The sequence below is a fragment of the Vombatus ursinus genome, unplaced genomic scaffold, assembly GCF_900497805.2.
Source record: "Vombatus ursinus unplaced genomic scaffold, bare-nosed wombat genome assembly UNPS02014863.1, whole genome shotgun sequence".
NCBI classification, from domain to species: Eukaryota; Metazoa; Chordata; class Mammalia; order Diprotodontia; family Vombatidae; genus Vombatus; species Vombatus ursinus.
The window spans coordinates 8,986,739-9,008,147 of record NW_020954641.1 but is presented as its reverse complement, the minus strand read 5'-3'; the positions used below and the strand labels follow the sequence as shown (position 1 = coordinate 9,008,147).

The following is a 21,409-nucleotide window of genomic DNA, read 5'->3' as shown; positions in this document are numbered from 1 at the left end:
TGCATTTCTTTAAGTGCTTCCACATTCACTATTTCATGTTGAGGGTATTATAGTTGAAATGGAAAATTAGTTTGAATCCAATTCAACATACATTTATTGTATAACAATTACCTCTGTTGGAAGTTGGGTGACTGATTATAATAGACACATTTAGTGACATCAAAGTATAATGTTTTAAAAGTAAAATAATTCATTTTCTAAAATTTTTTGGTCCCTTTTTGTGAATTTTCTAAGTAGTTGTTTCATGTGGTTATACTTAAAATCAAAGATACTTTTGACTGCTTAGAAATTATTGTTGTTGTTCAGTCATTTCAATCATGTCTGACTCTTCATGACCCCATTTGGGTTTTTCTTGGCAGAGATACTGGAGTGGTTTGCCATTTCCTTTTCCAGCTCATTTTATAGTTGAGGAACTGAGGCAAACAGGGCTAAGTGACTTGTTTAGGGTCACACAGCCAGTAAGTGTCTGAGACTGGATTTGAACTCAAGTCTTCCTGTTTCCAGGCCTGGCAGTCTATCCGCTGCACCACCTACTTGCCCTTGCTTAGAAATAGAATATATTAATTAACCTGGAACACATAAGGAGATCTCAAGAGCTTTGTTTTAGTGCCTAAAAAAAAGTTAGTTTCATACATATGGACCAATTTGCATGACAACCCAGCTTAGCCTTAGTAGATGATCACCACAAGTTGCTTTGGCCAAATAATTCATCATCTCATGGCTAACCAGATCTCTTAATTTATTGATCTGGTGGGCCTGGTCAATAAACTTCCTTAGTCCATCACAAGGCCCAGATATAAACTAAGCCTTGCCAGCTTGGTAGAACCAGGCTCACACTCTAGGCCCACTCTCGAACTCTTTAAACTACTTTCACAGCATATTGAGCAGAAGGGTAGAGTGGAAGTTCAAAACTGTAACATAATTTTTAAAGGAATTTTTCTTCTATATCACATAATGTAAAAATCCTTAAAATAAATACCCTTTGCTTTATACCTGTGTTGGCTCTGTATCATGAAGATATTAAACCACCACCATGACTAGTATAGCTGTAAGAGTGTTGGTCTTCAAGTTGGAAGGCTTAGGCTACAATTCTGCCTCTGCTACCAGCCACATGGTCTTGGACAAGTCACTCAGTCTCTCTGAGCCTTATTTTCCTCATCTGTAACATGGAGAGAATAATAGCACTGCTTGCCAAATAGGTTGTAAAGAGAGTTTTTTAAACAATAAAGAACCATATAAATGCAGACTATTAAATGTGAGCTGTCAAATTCATGCTACACGCAAGTAGGGGATATACAAAGGTACACCTCAACTTTGTTATATAAATACATATTCCCTGACTTCAAGGAGCTTAACTGGCAATCCATTTTGGGAAACCAGGATATTTATAGGGGAGCACAGTGATAACTGACAAATGAGTGATAGGTCCTAATTAATGCAAATAATGAATTCTATAAAGTGGTCATATGTATTCAAATTAGCCTTATTTGAAGTTATAGTAATGTAAAATTTGGTAATTGATTCCAGCCCAATGGAAATATGTGATGTGAATTTGAATAATTCAGCCACTTCACAGGATTCATCATTCATATTAATCATGACCTAGCTATACAAATAAGAAGCAAAGGAGGGAGAGATTGCTTCAGGCTGAGGCAACCAGGGATGATACTATAAAGAGGGTGGAATTTTAGCATTAAAACTGTAATTTTTAGGGTTTCATTCACTTATTCAATAAACTTATAAAAAACCTACTATTTATTGAGCTAAGTAAGCACTGTGGAAATAGAAAGATGGATATGACATGACTTAAAATAAGGATACCAGCTGAATTCACCAAACATTAAGCTCCTACTATATACAGACCACTTACTCAGCACTGAAGGATTTTTTAGATAAAACATAGTCTCCCTCTCTCACCCTATTCCCATATGATCTATACAAAATCATACATTATAAGTGCATCAGGGAGGCGTAAAATGTCAGAAATAGAAGGGAGGTAGAGAAATAAAGAACATAAGAGTCACAAATATGGGAAAACATAGGATATGTACTAGTAGCAGCACATACTACAGTTTGGCTGGAATATGATAATGTGTATGAAAGAATATACCATATATATACATATAGTATCCCATACTATGATATGAGATTAGGCTAGGAAAGGAGAATGATATTAAATAGTGGTAAGCCATAAATAGCAGACCTATCACTATGACACTTGTGCATAGAGAGCCAATGAAATGATACCAATGAAAATGTTTGTATTTATATTGTCTTGCTACCTTTCTTCATATATCCTCCCATTCTGCAATTGGTATTTTGTAAACTGTGCCTATGAGTCCTCAGAAAATCCATTTGATTTTTATAGCAAAATTTACACAGCACAACCTAACTGCTTCTAAAGGATTCAGCTCAATTCAGTAAGCATTTATTAAGGACCTACTACATGCGAGTCCCTATGCTAGATATGGGGAATGCAGCTAGGAAGCAAGCACAAGCCCTGACCTTAGAAATCTTATAGCCTAGTAGTAGTATAGAACAGATACATAAACAGCAGTAATAGTAGTTAGGAATTAATTGCATAGGAGAGATCAAACCCTTCACAGACATATAAGAGAGTCAAAGGGAAAGGGATCTATTCTAGTTGGGAAGATCAAAGGAAGACATCATAGACCAAGATTTCCTTATCAGTGAGGGTGAAGGGAAGCTATTCCAAGCCTGGAATATGGCACGTTCAGATGTGGCAATTTAGGAAAGGGCAGAACAAGATTGGAAAATAGCAAGTACTCCAGTTTGGTTGAAACATAGAGGGCAAGAAAGGAAGTACCATGAAGTAAGATTGAAAAGCTCAGTTCCAGCCAGGGAATGCCTTAGATGCCAAGCTAAGAAGTTTGGTTTTGTTTATTTTGTTGGTAAGCAACAGAAAGCCAGTGAAGATTTGGAAGTGCCATAAAACATCGGTTAGAAACATTCTTTTGACTGAAGGATAGAATGGAAGAGAGAAAGACTTGAAATAGAAAAACTAGTTAGGAAGCTGTTAGAATAGTCCAAGCAGAGGTAGTGAGACCTGAACTAGGAAGATGGTAGTGTAAGGATAAAGGAAGGGGTTTAGATGGTGTAGTATGAGCTGTATCTCATGCCTTCCTGGTTACCTAGGGCATAAATGGCCATCCCATGAGGAGTCAGTTCCCTTCAGATTTGGTGAATATTCCACTATTACCACACCCAATATGGCCTGCTAACTAGATACATACCATATGGAGACCTGTGAGACCTGAACTAGAGTTAAAGGCTTGCATAGAATCCTTTCTGTGCTTTGGTCAACTAACTTTAGGATGGCCTACTGGTATCTCATTTTGTTCCAGTCCTAGATCTAAAGCATTGGACCAATTTGAGTCAGGTCCAATCTACAATAGATGGAAAAAATATTTCCAAAATAGAAATGATAGGTTTTGACAACTTACTGGATATTAGAGTTGAGGGAGAGTTAAGAAGTCAAGAATTACAGCAAAGTTCCCGCCTGGATGACTAAGAGAATGGGGGTACCATCTACATAAACAGAGAAGTTGGAAAGATTGACAGATTTTGGAAGAAAGATGTTTTTCGACATGGTTAGTTTAAGATGTTTTCAGAAATTGTAGGTAGAAATGTCTGGGAGGCAGTTGGAAATGTACTAGGACTCAGGAGAAAGACCAGGGCTACATGGTAATGTGTATTTAATCAATTCAACTCAACAAGCATTTATTGAGCACCACCTAGGTACTGAGAATACAAAGAGAAAATAAAGTAGTATTTATTCTCAAGAAACTTACATTATACAATAGTAATTGTAAGATTCCTTTTTACCATTATTGTGTGCAATTAAATAAGCATTTATTGGGAGCCCATTGTGCATAAACACTTTGCTAAGAAAGCAAAACATTTAGTTAAAATGCTCTTTGCCTTTAAGCAGCTAATGGTGGGGTATGATATTTAGTATATAACAAAATAATACAGGAGAAGTGCAAGTTCAGTGTATGGAGAGTAAAGGAGGAAGGTGACTAGAGGGGATCAGAGAGATCAGGGATAGCTTCATGGCAATGTAGCATTTGACCTGGGTTTCAAATGATGAGTAGAGGATTCAGTGTGCAGAAGAGAGAATTCCAGGCACAAAGAACAGTGAGAGCAATTAGGGTTAGGAAAACACTGGATGTGCTTGGAGACTGGCACAGAGTCCAATCTCTGTGGAGCATCAAGCACATGAAAAGTGAAGTTGACTTTTACAATTTAAGTTATAAATAATTTTAATTCCTTTTTCCTTTGATACCTTTTCAGTGCTGAAGTCCATTGTTACCTTCAGTAGGATGAGTATTGTGACCCTTACAGGTCTTTTCTGCTGCCTCAAACAATAGAAAAGAGAAAAGGAGCCATAAAAAATATTCAACATTCTTAAGCCTCATGATCTTAGAGTCATTCTTGACTCCTCCTTCTCCTTTACTCCTGGATCTTATTAATCACAAGTTTTCTTCAATCTCCCTCTCTCACTTCTCCCTTTCTCTTTACTTACCCCATCTCACCAATGCTTCTCCTCTGTACTAATGCAGTACACTCCTAACTTGTCTCCCTGCTTCAGCCCTCTTACCTTCACCCAACCCAACTTCCACATATCTGCCACAATAATATTATCTTAGAGCTATGCAGTGCAATGGATAGAGCATGGGGCTTGGATTCAGGAAGACCTGGGTTCAAATCCAGCTTCAGACATTTATTAGCTGTGTCACTGGCAACTCAGTTTCTGTCTCACTGGTTTCCATATGGCATGCCTCATTTTCCTCAGATGTAAAATGGGGATCATAATAGCACCTACCTCACAGGGTTGTTGTGAGAATCCAATGAGATAATATTGGTAAGGAACTTAGCACAGTTCCTGGCACAGGGTAAGTGCTTAATAAATGCTTGTTCCTTTCCCTTTCCTAAACATAGGTCTGACCCTGTTGCTCTCTTGCTTAAGAATCATTAGTGGCTCTCTGATGTTTCTAAGATAAAATACAAACTCCTCAGAATGTAAAGTCTTTTACAAACTGGCTCCAGCCTACCTCTCCAGATTTATTTCACATTCTTTCCCTTCTTATATTCTGTGCTCCAGCCAAACCAGCATACCTGTTCCCTGGATTCAGCATTTCATCTCCCACCTCTGGGTCTTTACATGGGCTGCCCCACTTTCTAGAATGTATTCCCTCCTCACCACCATCTCTTAGAATCCTTAGCTTCTTTTAAGGTTCATCTTAGGTGCCAACTCCTAAAAGGAAGCTTTCTCAATTTCTCTAAGCTGCTAATGTTCTTGCCTCCTCATTCAAGTTGACTTCTGTTTACTTATTTCTTTATGTGATATCTCCCAGTATAATGTAAGCTTGTTAAGGGCACTTTTTTATTGTTCTTGTGGCTTTTGTATCCCAAACTGGGCACAAAATGCCTTGCCTATCAAAGGCACTTAATAAATGCTTATTCTGTTGTTGAATTGAAATTGAAATAGCCTTGTAACAGTATGTGGACTTTAGAAAAGTGTCTTTTTGACATGTTTTCCTTAATAGAAAATCTTAGAACTCCTTGAGGGAACTGATTACATTCATCTATTAGATATATATTTCCTGAACAAATTACTCTCCAACTCCAAATTATTCCATGATGGTTTCATCTGAGACATCATTAAATTTCAAATGTTTGTGGACATTTTCATATTATCTGTATGCTTCATGAATTATAGGGTACCTTGGAAAGTGTGAGTCTGTTAAAAGAACCACTCTTAGTCATACATTGATTTTAAATGACCTTGTCACACGTGAAAACAAATCAGATTGTTGCTGTTAATGAGCTTTTCAATTTACTATTCAGTGGATCAGATAAGTGGATTTAAGAGGTAATGATCCTATTTAGTACTGAAGCTTGACTGTCAGATCCTAGTAGTTGAGAGGAATCCCCAGGGACAAAAGCGTTGACACGGTTCTAGATGGGATGATGAGAATCCAAGCTAATGGATGATAAAAGGAAGAGTACAGGTTACAAAGATAACTGTGGATTAAAGCTCTGCCATGTGGCAGTGTTGACTGTTTTTCCATTATTTTATTGGATAAAATCTGATGCAGTGAGAAACTGTTTTGACAATTGAGCACAATAATAGTACAAAGCTTTTTGTAGCTTATTCTTTCCTCTGTGTTTTACCCAACAAAGAAATGACACAAAAAGTTTTTCCAGTATAATCTTCATCAAAAAGGAAAATAGAAATATTTTTAAAAGACACATGTCATTGACTGTAATTAGCTTGATTAAAATAAAAATATACTGTCTGAACATTAAAATAAAAAGTTAACAAGATCTTTTTTTTACTAGATTATAAGTTCCTTGAGGGCAGGAATCATGTTTTATTTATCTCTGAATCCATCCTAGCACCTATGACAGTTCCTTGAACATAATTATTTAATTAGTTGGCTGAATGAATTAATGTTGAATATTATCAAGCATTTGAAGACCTTAATAATCCCTGTAATATAAAATTATTTGTAAGCATAGAGAAAGACAGCATTCTACCTAACTCTTTTTATATAATAAATATGACCTAGTAATAATAAGATAAAGAAAAAGAAGCAGAGGTGAATATTGTTCATAAATTTCCATGTAAAAATACACAATTAACAGTAATTCAAAAAGTATGCCTATCAGTTAAGCTTTATACTTGAAATCCAATGATAGTTTACCATTAAAATAACAAAACATAAGCTTACTTAATAATAAAATTCATAAAATCAAATTATTTTATCAATATGCACAGATAAAATATAATAATCCTTCATGCTAAGAACGTTAAAAAGTATACGACTATAATAATTTTTTCCTTGATTATTTATTTGAAACCAAGAACTAACATTATATATAATGGAAAAACAAAGCTATTAAAAACAAATATAAAGCAGGGACTCTGCCCCTACTATTACTCCTCAAAATAGTTTTAGAAATGCTAGCTAGAACAATAAGGCAAAAAAAAAAAAAGAAATTAAGGAAATAGGCATTCTCAAAGAAGAAAAGTTAAAATATATCAAATTTGCAAATGATATTTAGAAAACCCAAGAAATTCAACAACAAAAAAAACTACCAAGATAATAATTTGGTAAAATAAACCCACAAAAATCATCAGCATTTCTACATATTTCTAACAACAAAAAAAGAAGCAATAAATAATTGGAGAGATCCCATGTGTATAGCTAGTATAGTATAGTATAGTACAATATAGTACAGTACAGTAAAGATGACAATTCTGCATAAACTGATTTACAAATTTATTGCAGTACCAATGGGATACTTCAAAGATTAGGTAAAGTAATTTAAAAGTTTATATAGAAAGACAAATGGTCAAGAATATCAAGGGAAATCATGAAAAAGGAAAGGAAAGAAGGACTTCTTTACCTGTCAGATTTTAAAATATATTATAAATTGGTAATTGTCAAAATTCTATGCTTATGGATAAGAAAATAGAATCAAAAAGACAGTTTGCACACTGATTTCTACTGCATAAGTAATAATGGTGAAAATCTGGAAAATATATAGAAAATGGCAGGGGAGAGACATGTAAATAAGTAGGATGAATTTAATATTACTTTGTTAAAACTTATCTATGTGTTTTTTTCTAAAAACTAAATGATGGCAGTTTATAATTTGATGATTATTATTCCTTTAAGATTCATGTTGGTTGATTGTTGTCAAGACTGTAATGAAGATTATTTTTAAATAAATGTGAAGTATTTTCCAAGAAGATCCAAATTTGCTTTCTTGATTTATAAGTTGGTAAAATCTTGAAGTGTTGTTGAAGTTGCTCAGGACAAGAAACTTAAGTAAGAAAAAGTAGTAATGTATGGTGTTATGGACCCTCAAAAGCTATATCTTTGTCAGAAGCTGCTTTATTAGAAATTGAGATTTCTAGTATCAGAGTCCATTTTTTGGTTTTTTTTGGCTATACATGTGCAGTTATGCAAAACACTTACATAGTAGACATGCTGTGAAAAACTAACTCTATTTCCCTTAATCCTATCCTGCCGCCCCCCCAATTTATTCTATTCTTTCTTTTGACCCTGTCCCTCCTCATTTGCTTCTGATTACCCCCTTTCCCAATCTGCCCTATCATCCCCCTACTCTCTTGTCCCCTTCCCCTCCTATTTTCCTGTAGGGTAAGACAGATTTCCGTACCCAATTGAGCGTGTATGTTATACCCTCCTTAAGTCAAATCCTATGAGAATAAGATTCACTCATTTCCTCTCACCTTCCCCTGGTTCCCCTCCACTGTAAGAGCCTTTTGTTTTCTGTTTTTTTGTGAGATAATTTACCCCGTTCTACCTTTCCCTTTCTCCTTCTATAATCCTCTCTCACCCCTTAATTTTATTCTCCAGATATGACCCCTTCATCTTCAACTCACCCTGTGCCCTCTATCTGTCTATCTATCTATCTATCCATCTATCTATCTATATGTGTATATATATATATACATACCTATAATTTTTTCCCTCCAACTACCCTAATACTGACAAAGGTCTCATGAGTTACAAATATCATCTGTCCATGCAGGAATGTAAACAGTTCAACCTTAATAAGTCTCAGAGTCCATTTTTAAGAATGATGCTAATGACCCACCATCAATAGGCCATTTGATATGAGTTGTAGCTCGGATGAACTTGCATGGATCTCTTTAACCCAGCCTCTTACCCTTATAGGACTATGCAGAACTAATTTTGAAGTGGCTGGCCAGGGCTGAGTGTACAGTGAATATTTATAGGACATAACTAAAATTTTCGGGTTTTTAAACTGTGTCACTTTCATAAAGCAGTAGCCCCAGCCTCATTCACAGGGCTGTTGTGAGGAAGTGGAAGAAAAGAGGGTTGTTTGCATTGTGTCCCTTTGCCATCTCCACAAGTAGTGACTTGTGTTAAAGCTTCCCCTAATTAATGGCTAGCAACGAGTGGCTCTCAATATTATTGAATGTAGGGCACAGCCCAAGGGTCTTTTACATTTATGATAATTGTCACAGTATCATAGTTAGAATTTTCTTTCAGAGAAGTTGAAAATGGAAGGTAGACCAAGAACAGTTAAAGGAGTATAGAAAGCTTGTCACAGTGGTTTAGAGGCTAGCTTAAGAGACAGAAGAAATACAAGTAAATATCACCCTCTCTCATTCTCTGACTTACTCTTCCAGGCTGTAGGAACCGTCTGGACAAAGGAAACTTAGTTTCAAAACCCTGGAACAGGAGACTCTGGTTTGAATTCTGTTTAAAACCCCAGTGTGAGATTTCTGCAATAAACAGCTTGACCTCCCCTGTATCACTCCATAACTCTGGGTGATTTGTGGTGCTCCATGACTTTTATGCTACTCTCATGACCTGTGGAAATACATTAGGTTGATGTTTCCATATGAACAACAGAAGGTATAGAAAACATAGGTTAAATAAGCATGCCATGTGAAAGAACAGACCAAGAGAAATTGAGGCAACAAATAAACAGTCAGAGGGGATCAAATCACAGGCGAGAAATCATCCATAGACCTGGTGTCTGGCAGTGGCCTAGATTAGCATAGGATAACCTGGAATCACACCAAAGTGTCAGAGCATGTGGAGGTGTTAGCCCACCTCTTTAGCTCTGCCAGCCTTACGGAGAGCATTCCATTGGCCATCTGTGGAATTCTCCCACTTGGGGTGTGAGCCATAGGGTATGTTTATAAAGCCTGGCATGGTTTGGATTATGAGGAGTGTGAGCCATGCCTCAAACCTCTTCAGCTCACTTTCCCGCAGTGAAATTGAGTTCAGAGGCTCCAGGTGTTCTCAGAGGAGGGACCCAGGGTTTTAGAACTTCAGATTCAGCAAAATAAGCCAGGCATAACTCTGTTTAGGAGAACATAGGCAAGGGCTGGTTGAGGAGAACTCCTTGAAATGGTTTATCACCCTTTGTACTTACTATAATCATTGTTTTTGTGGTTTTTGTACATTTTTAGAAAATTCCATATGATGCATATCATAGATAGTTATAGGTCATTTCAAGTTTTTGTTCTTGTTGTTGAGTCGTTTCAGTAGTGTCTGACTCTTTGTGAACTTATTTGGGGTTTCTTGGCAAAGATGCTGGAGTGGTTTGCCATTTCCTTTTCTGGCGTATTTTACAGATGAGGAAACAGAGGCAAACAGGATTAAATAATTTGCCTGTGGTCATGCAGCTAGTAAGTTTCTGAGGCCAGATTTGAACTCAGGAGTTCTCTGAGTCTTCCTGATTCCAGGTCCAGCACTCTATCCACTGCACCACTTAACTGCCCCTCATTTCAAGTAGGCTTCTAAAAACAAGAAACAACTTCTGGTGCCAGAAAATGTTACATGGGTCTTTGGTTGGGTTTTTTTTGTTGTTGTTGTTTTTTCTTTGTTGTCTTTCCTAACCCAGACTAACTATAGCATAGATCATAGACGAGGGAGGCCACTTTCTGAATGGAAGCATTATGATTAGGTAAAAATTTCCTAAGGAATTGAAAGACTGAGGGAACATGAAATTCTCTGCCTCCCCAGAAAGGCCAAGCTTTCACTAGTTTTTACTCTTCCTCTGGTACAATTGTAAAAATGGAAAATAAATTATCATTTGAAACTGTTCCTTTTGCTAATATGTTTTTAAAATATTTCTTGATAATGCCCTTTTTGACTGTAGAAATGTTTCCATATAGGTATATGCCCGAATGTCTGAGGTCTTGGGAATAACAGATGACAACCATGTTCTAGAAACATTTATGACAAAAATGTGAGTTAATACTTTGATTTCTTATCCATTTATTCTTTTTTTTAATAAAGCTACTTTAACCAAATTCTTGATATTATAACTAAACCTGTTTTAGTGTCTAGAATGTTCCCATTATGGTTTTTATATGAGCACAGCAGTCTATAACTTGGGTTATTTTTATAACCATAAATCATATAAAAGACCTTGCTGCGTCAAATTGTCCATACATTAAGAGATGATGATGTACACAAGAAAGAGGACACAAGTCTAAGAGTTCTAATCAAATCAATTCCATCCCATAGTTTTGGGAAAGACCCTTCACCTCTCTGGGCCTTCGTTTCCACCTCTGTAAAAGGAAGGTTATCATATGAACTGGTTCCCTTTCAACTTTAAAGTCTATAATTTTTTTTTAAGTGCTATGAGATGTAGCTTAGCTTGCAAATGCCAGTGACTTCTTAGTTTGATGCATTTTAATTTTTTACATAATAATTCAGAACAGTTGAAAAAATATCCAGGGCCCCAACTAGAAACCCATTAGAAAGATTACTGTTTATGGGAAGAAGAAAAGCAAGGAAGCATTAGAGTTCTTCTTTCCATCTGTTCCTGAAGGAACAAATTCATGGGACCCTTTGACATTCTAGAATGAGCATAACAATAGACCTAACTTCCCTTGCTTTCCCTATGGTTTTACCTTAGAGAATATCTAAAAATTTTATTTTCATGAGAAAAGAGGTTTGTAGCTGTAGATATGATAATTTCTTTGCAGGAATTTTAAATTGTGGAGCTAGTTTATTATAATTCCTTTAATGTTTTAATTCACCCTAATGGATTTATTGTCTATGCAAACCTAGTTTCCTCTATTAAAAACTGAGACAGCTGTGGAATGTACAGAAATCAACTTACAATGACTATGTACACTGTAAGATGACTGAGATTTTGAATGTTACTGAAGAAGAATGGAATGGAAAACCTTCAGTTGTTTTTGGGGACAGTTTTACATTTTGTGAAATGTGTGGTAATAATAATCATCTGACTTCTTAACTGAATTTGTCTAAAGTCTATATATATTGGTTTCTCTTACAAAACACATATCACTTATCATCAACTTTTTTTTTTATTCTAGTGTTACAAACCTTAAATACTGGGGAAGATGTGACTCTGTGATAGCGAGAACTCTGCAGTTCCTCAATGATCTTTCTGTTGGATATCCTTTTTGCTGTGTATCTGGTAGAGTATAAACTGTAACATGATGCATCATTTACAGCACTATTATTATCACTGTTACCTCTGCCAAAATGGCAGTCTTGTGTAGTACCAAGCTTTCATTGGAAGCTAAGTGATCATTTGTCAGGCTTATTGCGTAAGATATTCTTACTTCAGAAAGGATTTGGACTAATCTACAACTGTATGACTCTTAACATTTTAGGACCACTTACTCAATGAATAAACATTTATTAAGCACTTCATACTTATAAGACACAGCTCAGTGTTTAGGAATACAATGAAAGATGAAAAATAACATAGCCCCTGTTACTAAGAAGCTTCTTATCTAATAGGAATGATGCAGTTACACACACACACACACACAAACACACATACATGAAACTATAATACAGGCTAGGAAAAATAATATTTTAATGCAAAGACACTGTGTCCTTGCAAGGTAGATTGGTTCCTTCCCTCTTTGTAGGACTATAGTATCATAATACATAGAATTACTTCTGAAAGGGAACTTGGAAAGCATCTTATCCAGCTGCCTCATTTTAACACAGAGGTGGCACCAAGGTTCAGAGAGAAGTGATTTGTCCAAGGTGGCACAGCTAGATTCAAACCCAGGGCCTCTCACTCTAGATCCTGTAGTCCCCAGTAAATAAGTAAGGAGGAGCAAGGAAAATGCCAAGGGTCACAGACAGTATCATAGTTCTAGACCTTGAAGAGATCCCAGGGGCCTTCTCTCTAATCCAATCCCTTCATTTTACAAATGAGGAAACTAAGGCCCAAAGAGGTAAAGTGACTCACTGCTAGTAAGGGGCAGAGGGTGGGATTTGAACCTATATCCTCTGGCACCTCAACTGTGACTTTTTCTACTGTACCATGCTGCCTAATGCATGATTTTCTTTGAAGGCCTCATTTGTACAAGTAAACCCATGCACAGTAAACTAGGTAACAGATATATGATTCTTTGCAATATGTTGAGGAGCTGGTTTTGGTTTTGGTTTTTTTAAGAAATTAGGACTTTATTTTTTAAATATCAGAATGTTTTAAAATATTGCACCATAGTAATAGAAACAAGTGCACTGAATATTCTTCAGGATCATCCCTTTGTCTATTAAAAGGAAACAAATGAGCACTGGATAAAGAAAGAATGTCAAGACAGGATCAAATTGTAAGCTTTATTATACATTGAAATTCTAACCCTCACAAAATCAACCCCCCAGATTTTTTTTAAAATAGGAGATGTTATGTGTCAAATGCACAAATGTCTTTAATATTTTATTTTTTAATTAAGAATTAGATATTTTGTTAATTTATACTTTACTGATGTTGTCACGTTCCACATGTGAGCTAAATATATATAAAATATTTGCATCTCAGCCATGAGAAATGTAGAAGATATGAAAAACATTGCTCTAGTTAAGTATTCAGTATTAGTTGATATTTTAATTTCAACATAACATTCTGAAGATAGTGGCTTCTGCTAGCAGTAGTTGGGGTTGTATGGAGAAACCTTTAACATAGGTTCACTTCAGTAATATGTTTGTATTAGTTAAGTTTAAAATTGTGTTCCTTGGCAAACCATAAAAGATTTCCAAAGTATTAGACACCCACTTTTGTGCTGGAATTTAATATGCAACTTTTTATTGGAAAATAATCGTCCTTGTCTGGCAAAATCCACCATGCAATATTTCTGTTAGTAGGTATAATGCAATAAAGACAGGGAGGGCTATTTATCACTACAAATTTTGAGGATTTCAGGATTCTTTTTATTATTTTAATATATTTCTTTGGTATTAAATCAGAAAAATGATAAATTACACCTGTCGAGGCTGTTTTTCTTTTTTACTCGAAAGTGATGTACAACCCAATTTCTGTGGTCATTTTGGCTTTTAGAGATATGTATTTTTTTCTTATTAAAAAAACTCATGCAGTAGTTTTTTTTAAATAATAATACTGAAATACTTTTTATTTCTAACATATGAAGTGGTTCATAAGTACTTCCTGGGTTTTCAAACTTCGGCCTTTTCACGGTGAATTAGTTTATTTAAAATATTTGTGCAAATTGTTTAGAAAGAAATAGATATTTTATAGAACATTCCTTATGGGTTGAATTTATCCCATGCCTTAAATCAAATTTTAATTTTAAAATAGAATTAATTTGACTTGAATTGTTGTTTTTAGCAATTGATCATTCACTCATATCTACCTTAGATCATTTTTCCACCATAAAACTTTTAGCCTCTCATCGATTGGTTCAGAAAATGAAGCCTTTTATTTTACAGAATGTATACTGCTTTTGACCAGTTTTCTGAAAGTTTTTTTTAATATAATTCCAGAAAACTTATTATATAAAAGTTAAAAGAAACTATGACATCTTTAACAAAGGGATACAAATGATTTCTACTAGTGTGCATTGTTCTACGTTATTTTAACAATTATTTCAGGTTTGCATATTTAGAAATATATATTAGCTCAATTTGATTTCAATGCTCAGTTATTTGAATTATAAATCATTATGTCGCTTCCAGCTGATCAGTCATGAAATATCTTTGAATTCATTTACATAATGGAATATGTGACTGGTGCAGCTATGTCAGTGTAGTCATGGTGTTCCCTAATGCATGTTTCGTTGTTTCCAATCATTATCTTTACTGTAATGTGTTTTTAATCCTAATTGTATTATTTTTAGAGCAACAAACAACTATCTGACTTAGAAAAATATGGTCTTGTTTAACAGTAAAAAAAACCCAAGACACTAAGTTAGAAACCACTAGCCATAGGCCCATTATTAATTAGATTGTGTTAATAAATAAACAGTAATATTAAGAATATTGCTAACTTTAAAAGATAAAATAATAAATAAAACAGTAAATAAAGTGAAAAATAACCCTCCCCCAAAAAACTATGACCTCTTTAAAAGGGCAGATGTCTTATAGTGAAGTCTAAAATGAAATCTTAAATTTTATCACTCATGATATATGATTGTTCAGATATTTAGAGTTGCTTCTGCTCATCATTTTTACCTGCTTCTGAATTGACCTTAATCTATATATTATGGCATATTACAGGAGTTCTTAACTTGAAGTCTATTAACATAGGTTTTTTTATATTTTGATTATTATATTTCAGTATAATTGGTTTCCTTTATTTAGTATTTTTTTATGTATTTAAAAACATTATTCTGAGACAGTCCAAAGGCTTCACCAGACTATCTGAGGGGTCCATGATTCAAAAAAAGTTAAGAACCCCTAGGGTATACAATTAGTCTTCTTGTTTCAATTTTCTGGTTTTTGATCTGACTTTTAGATATTGAGAATGCAAAAGATAACCTTCCTTTTAGGAAGGGCTACCAGCTTTAAGGTAACTGGAGAATCTCATTGGGTTATTTGGCTTAAAGCAGAAAGTCAAGTGCCCCAAACACACTTGCATATTTATTGCTACTCCCAAAAGGATTTTTTTTTCCATTTAGAAAATAGTTTAATTGACTTTTGCAGTGACAATAAAATAATATCACGAAATAATTACATCTGTGAGGTTGCTACCTCAGAACTCCATAGACTGTAGCTAGCCAGTCATATTCACCCTAGGGCTGCTCTTTGCTAAGCGTGCAACTCTCCAAATTGGTCAAGTTATAATATCTTTAAAGTCTAGTGACCACTGGAAAGAAAATGTTATGTTTCCCGGGCTTATTTATTATGTCATACTTATCATATATTTTAATTTTTTTTCTATTCGCTCCGTTTTCAAAATTGATTTTTAGAAATTTGTGGAACCAAATGTTTGATTTGCATATTTCATGTATATTGATACAAAGAGCATCCTTGTGAAGGGTCACTGTGAAATTTCCTGTCTATGGTACACCAGTTAATATCACTAGATTCCACCTCTTTGAAAGGTTATCTTACCTACAGCAGGAATCTCCAAGATAATTCCAGTGGTTAACACAGGTAGTTATTTGGGGGAATGGAGACCCAGTAGCATGTGAGCTATTAGGAAAACTAATTCATTTAATTAATAAAAAAGAAGGTAAAGAAGAAGAGAGTTGATTGTCATCTAAATTTGTTTGAGTTTTCTCTTCTTGTTCCCATGTTATTGTTGTTTTAAACAAATAATAGAACTTTTATTCATAGTTTGCTCATCAAAATTCATGCTCCTAATAAGATAAGAGATCTTACATTTACTTCAAGTAGCCTAATTTTCTGATTCAAGGACATCTGAGAATTTCATTGCAGAATATTACATTAGCCTACCATCCCTCAAGAGTAGGGGTATAAGAGAAACATTCCTAACTTCCTTTTAATAAATTCCAAAATGACTCAATCATCTCTGAATTTACTTATTTAAGTCTTTCTTAAGCCCATTTATATTTCCACCTCTATTCTATTCTGAAAAAGAATCCTTTTATTTCCTTTCAAGCTACCTTCTTTGAACTCAAAGGAATATTGCTTACTTCTACTACATTGTAATTTGGTAAACAACACTGTGTTAATCTTGACAATTTGTGTTGATATACAGTCATATCTTCTCTTAGTCATTTTTCTTAACACACTAACACATCCCTTTTGTTTATTGTCATGAAAACCCTTTTATCTTGATCATTTTGCATGTCTTTTCCTAGACCTTATCCAGTTTTATTTTATCTTAAGGTAAGAGAATTAGAATGACATACTATTCTAGTTTCAACATTTAGACATAAGTAAGATTTTTTTAAAAAAAATCTTTGTTTCCAAAGGCCCTCTTGATTAATCAAAACATTTTCTTCACCTTTTAAAGGGACACAGTAGTACAGTGGGCTGATATCTTCAAGGGAAAATCAACCATGATTCTAAACTTATTTTCTTGGGCTACAATTTAAGCTGAGTCTGTGATTTTATAAGCATATCACATTTTGTTTTTACCTTGATGTATTATGACCTTATAGTTGCCCACGTTGAAGCTAATCGACCACTTTTCATCTTGCCCACATACAGCTTTATGAGATCTCCCTGCAGCTTATCTATTAGTTCAGAATTCCATCACATGGAAGTCTTAGCATTATCAGCAAACTTGGTTTTACTAGTGTACTTTCTTCATTTCTGAAAATTATCTCAGCACAGGTCTTTTAGTTATCTAAATGTTGATATTTCCCTCTCCAGAGAATAGTTCACGTGTCTCACCTTTTATTTCCTGGCTTTGTCTGTCCATGACAAACACTCCCATGAGTTCTCTCTCTCTTTTTTTTTTTTTGTAGTGAGGAATGTTGAGTAGAAATCAGCTTGGATTCATAACTCTCTCTCAACCCCATCATCTAACTCTTCTTCAGCCAAGTTCTGCCAGTTCTTCCTTCACACCATTTGTCATTCATTTCCATTCTTAGCGTCCTCCTGCTCTATAAGACTACCTTTCTTAGATCTTAGTTCTATCATGTCACTTTGTTTTGCAAAAGCTCACAATTATTTCCAATCAGTTTTTATACCAAAATAAAATTTCTGATATTGGATATGAGTACATTAATGAATCCATTATTCCAGCAGTATGAGTAATTCCTCCAGTTGTGTTGATTGGAATCCTGCCTCAACCTGTGTGATTCTTGTCTAGGCATTGCTATAAACCCACGATAGAGGATCTGCCCAATGCATTGGCAGCTTTCCTTAAGCTCAAGGCTTCCTAACTTTGTTTGTATCTCAGACACATTTAGCAATCAGGTAAAGCCTGACTCAGTAAGATATATCTAACCTTATGAGAATAATATTTTTAAATGCATAAAATACATGGGCTTGCAAAGAAAACCAGTTATTATGAAACATATCCCATAATAAATACATACAGCTATAATGAAATATATACAATGTTATCAAAATATTTTAGAAAAACAAGTTCTCAGACACCAGTTTAAGAACCCCTGGCACAGATTTTTTAAATATTCCATGGGTACCAATGCTACCTTCATGCTATTTTATCAGCTAGCCCTTTCTCTTACTACATGCGTGGCCTACCTTCCTTTTCCAACCATGTATGTTAGACTAAAATCCTTATAAGGTCCTCAACCATTATCCCCATAACTAACCTCCTAATCTGCCTCTCTACCGTATTTTGTACTTTGTCAAAACATACTTTCCTTCTCATCTTACATCTTCATCATCTTTTAACCATGAGTCATTACATGCCATTTCCTCAATTTGGAATGTCTTTTCCAGTAAATCCCTCTTAGATTTCAAAATTTTACTAAAGACACTTCCTTCATAATTCCTTTCCAAATGATTCCTTTTTTAAAAAATGTCCTGACTAAAAAACATCTAATTTGTGGTATACTCTCCTATTATTTTTTCCTTACTTCTCAGAATACTTAGTACATAAGTATTTATCTTTGACTAGTAGAACGAACTATTCTTTGTTGAACCTATCTTGCATTACATTATAAATTTCTCAAAGGATAGGACATGTTTTTTTTTCTTTTCACATAATCTCCCACCAGGTCCATCACAGTGTTCTTCAACTAGTAGATGCTCAATGCATGTTGCTTTTGGTTTGCCTGATGAACTAAATCTTTTCATCAAACCACGATTTTTGACGAGCCAGAGGTCTGAGTGAAAGATATTCTCGTATTCCAGTTCCTGCTTGAGTATACATTCAACCTGATCTGATAAAGACAAATCTTAGAACTTTGGAATTTTTGACATTGTACTTAAGCTCTCTGAAGCAGCAGTGTCGTAGCTAGAGATCTGACCTCAGAAGCAAGAAGACCTGAGTTCAAGGCCTACATCTAGCACTTCTGGTTTAGTGACCCAGGCAAGAGTTTAGAACTGGAAGGTACAAAAAAAGGTACTGATCATCATTAGGAGAGGAAATTCCTAACCAGGCCCTCCTTATATTAATGAAAGCCCAGGCCTAGTCAAAACAACAACAGCGACCACCCACTTCAGCCATATTTGTTGCCATTATCACCCTCCAGTGATTTCTAACACATCATTGTCTTGATAACAAATTCACTTCTATGAATGTAGCATAGGCTTTGGACTCAGTCTTCTGACTTGGACCAGCAGTTTGGGCTACCAGAGATCAGCTGCTCCTTCTACTTACTGAGTTCTCGGAATAACCTAGGTGAGGTTATTGTTGCCCAGGTGATCCCTATTCAGTATTTCCCAATGAAGACCATTTGACCAATTAATATCTCCCCAATATTAATTAACTAATGAGGTTTTTACAAAGAGATATTTACTGAGAAGCTATAGCAATGATTTAAGTACAGCAGCATCTCCCCAAACCCTGAGATGCATCCTCCCCTCTACACACCCAGTCCCTGGAGAGAATAAACTCAAAATTAAAAAATTAAAATGGTTGCTCTAAAGCATTTCTTCCCCTGATATCCAATCAAGAGAGATATTTCATGGCACTGAGATTCCTTCCTTCACAAATTTCCCACCAAATTCACATCTGGGTATTATACAGCCAATAGAAAATTGCTTATAGGACATATCTCAGATACCAGGTTGATTTTCTGCCAGTCTGTGTCAAGGAGGTCACTCCTGGGGCAGGCTCCTTCACACTAGACTTGTCTCTTGCTGCTGCCATCAGCTCCAGTTGCTAAGGAGACCTTTGATGACTTCTCTGACCTCTGAGGTTCACAAGGTTACCTGGACCATTCCATCTCACTTAAGATTAGGAAAGAATAAACAGAAGGCACTATGCATTCACATTCACAGTCACATGGAGGCCAGGGGGCAGGAACTGCTCAATTCCCCTCCCTCTAGAAAGAGTTATTAGTAGTTGTTCTGGTAGTAGTTCTGGCTGGCTTGCTGTCAGGGAAGAGGAAGAAAGATCTCTGCTCCCAACTTTTTTAGTCATACTTCCTTCTAACCCAGCTGCTAAAAGGCTTTTTATCACAACACCATAAACTGACAAGAAACAAGACCTGCATGTACTGAAGCAGGGGGATCCTAGCCCCTCTGTTAACTCATACCCAGATACAGGCTTACCAGGCTTCCACATGGGTTGGTACCTGGCAAAGCATATGGTACATCACTTCAGGTTAGGACTAAATTGACCCCATTAGTTGAATAAGGCATAATTCTGTCCTCAAAATATTATTCATAAAAGTATATGTAATAACTTTATTGTTTATATAGCACTTTAAGATCTGCAAAACACTTTACGTATGTATATTATCAGATTTCATCCTCACCCTGAAAGGTAGGTACTATTATGCCCATTTTATAGATGAGGAAACTGAGCAGACAGAGGTTGAGCAACTTACCAGGCATCACACAGCTAGTAAGCATCTGAATCCAAATTTAAACTCGGGTCAAGTCCAGCACTCTATCTAGTCTACCACTTAGCTGCCTCTCTATATATTTCTTTTTTTTTCCAGTTAATTTTTTTTTTCTCTCAGCAAAAATCTGCCTTCTCACCCTTTCTCTCCACCCAACTTAGAAAGAAATACAAAACCCTTAATACAAACATGTAGAATCAAGGAAAATAAGTTTCCCCATTGATTGTGTCCAAATATGTACACATAACATACATATTTATATTTATGTCTCACTCTGTCTTCTCGAGTCCTTCACTTCTCTTTCAGGTGAGAGGTAGCATGTTTCTTCATGAGTCTTCTGGAATCATGGTTGGTCATTATGCTGACCAGATTTCCTAAATCTTTCAAAGTTGTTTGTCCTTACAATATTGTTGTCATTGTATAAATTGTTCTCCTGGCTTTGCTCATTTCACTCTGTATCCTTTCCTATAAGTCCAGTTTTCTCTGATATGATCCTTTTCATCATTTCTTATAGTACAATTATATTCCATCACATTTAGATGCCATAACTTGTTGAGCTATTCCCCCATTGATTGGTGGGTACCCCTTCAGTTTCCAGTTCTTTGCCACTTGCAAAAATCAGCTGCTATAAATATTTTTTTGTACATCTATACATAGATTTACTTAGCACTGATCGCTTCTTTCTGATACACTCCTTCTTATTCCCTCCTCTTCCTTCTCCCCTCTCTCTTCTGTTTCCCTATTTAGTGAAATGTATTTATATACCCTCGGGCAGCTAGGTGGGTCAGTGGATAGATCACCAAGCCTGGAATCAGGAAGACATCTTCCTGAGTTAAGATCTGGTCTCAGACCCTTACTAGCTGTGTGACCCTGGGCAAGTCGCTTAACTCTGTTTACCTCAGTTTCCTCATCTGTAAAATGAGCTGGAGAAGGAAATGGCAAACCACTCCAGTATCTTTGCCAAGAAAACCTCAAATGGGATCGTGAAGAGTTGGGCACAACTAAAAGCAACTGAAGAACAAAGTTAATGTGTCCAACTATGTGTGTGTTTTTTTGTATTCTCCCCTTCTTTGACTAGTTCAGATGAAAGTGAGGTTCAAGTATCAGCAGCTCCCCATCACCACTCCTACTTGTTTATATAGACTTCTGCTTACACAGCCTGATTATGTGAGATAA

At 35.5% G+C, this 21,409-nt stretch overlaps 1 protein-coding gene across 5 annotated transcripts in view; it reads left to right on the top strand.

Moving 5' to 3' along the window:
• Nucleotides 1–21,409, top strand: part of RANBP17 (RAN binding protein 17) — a 329,638-nt gene that overhangs the window by 204,548 nt on the left and 103,681 nt on the right. For all 5 annotated transcript variants that reach the window (XM_027841755.1, XM_027841754.1, XM_027841758.1 and 2 more), the window contains 2 exons: nucleotides 10,715–10,788; nucleotides 11,891–11,971. In XM_027841755.1, coding sequence (XP_027697556.1) covers nucleotides 10,715–10,788; nucleotides 11,891–11,971 — 155 coding nt within the window. The remainder of the gene's footprint in view (nucleotides 1–10,714; nucleotides 10,789–11,890; nucleotides 11,972–21,409) is intronic.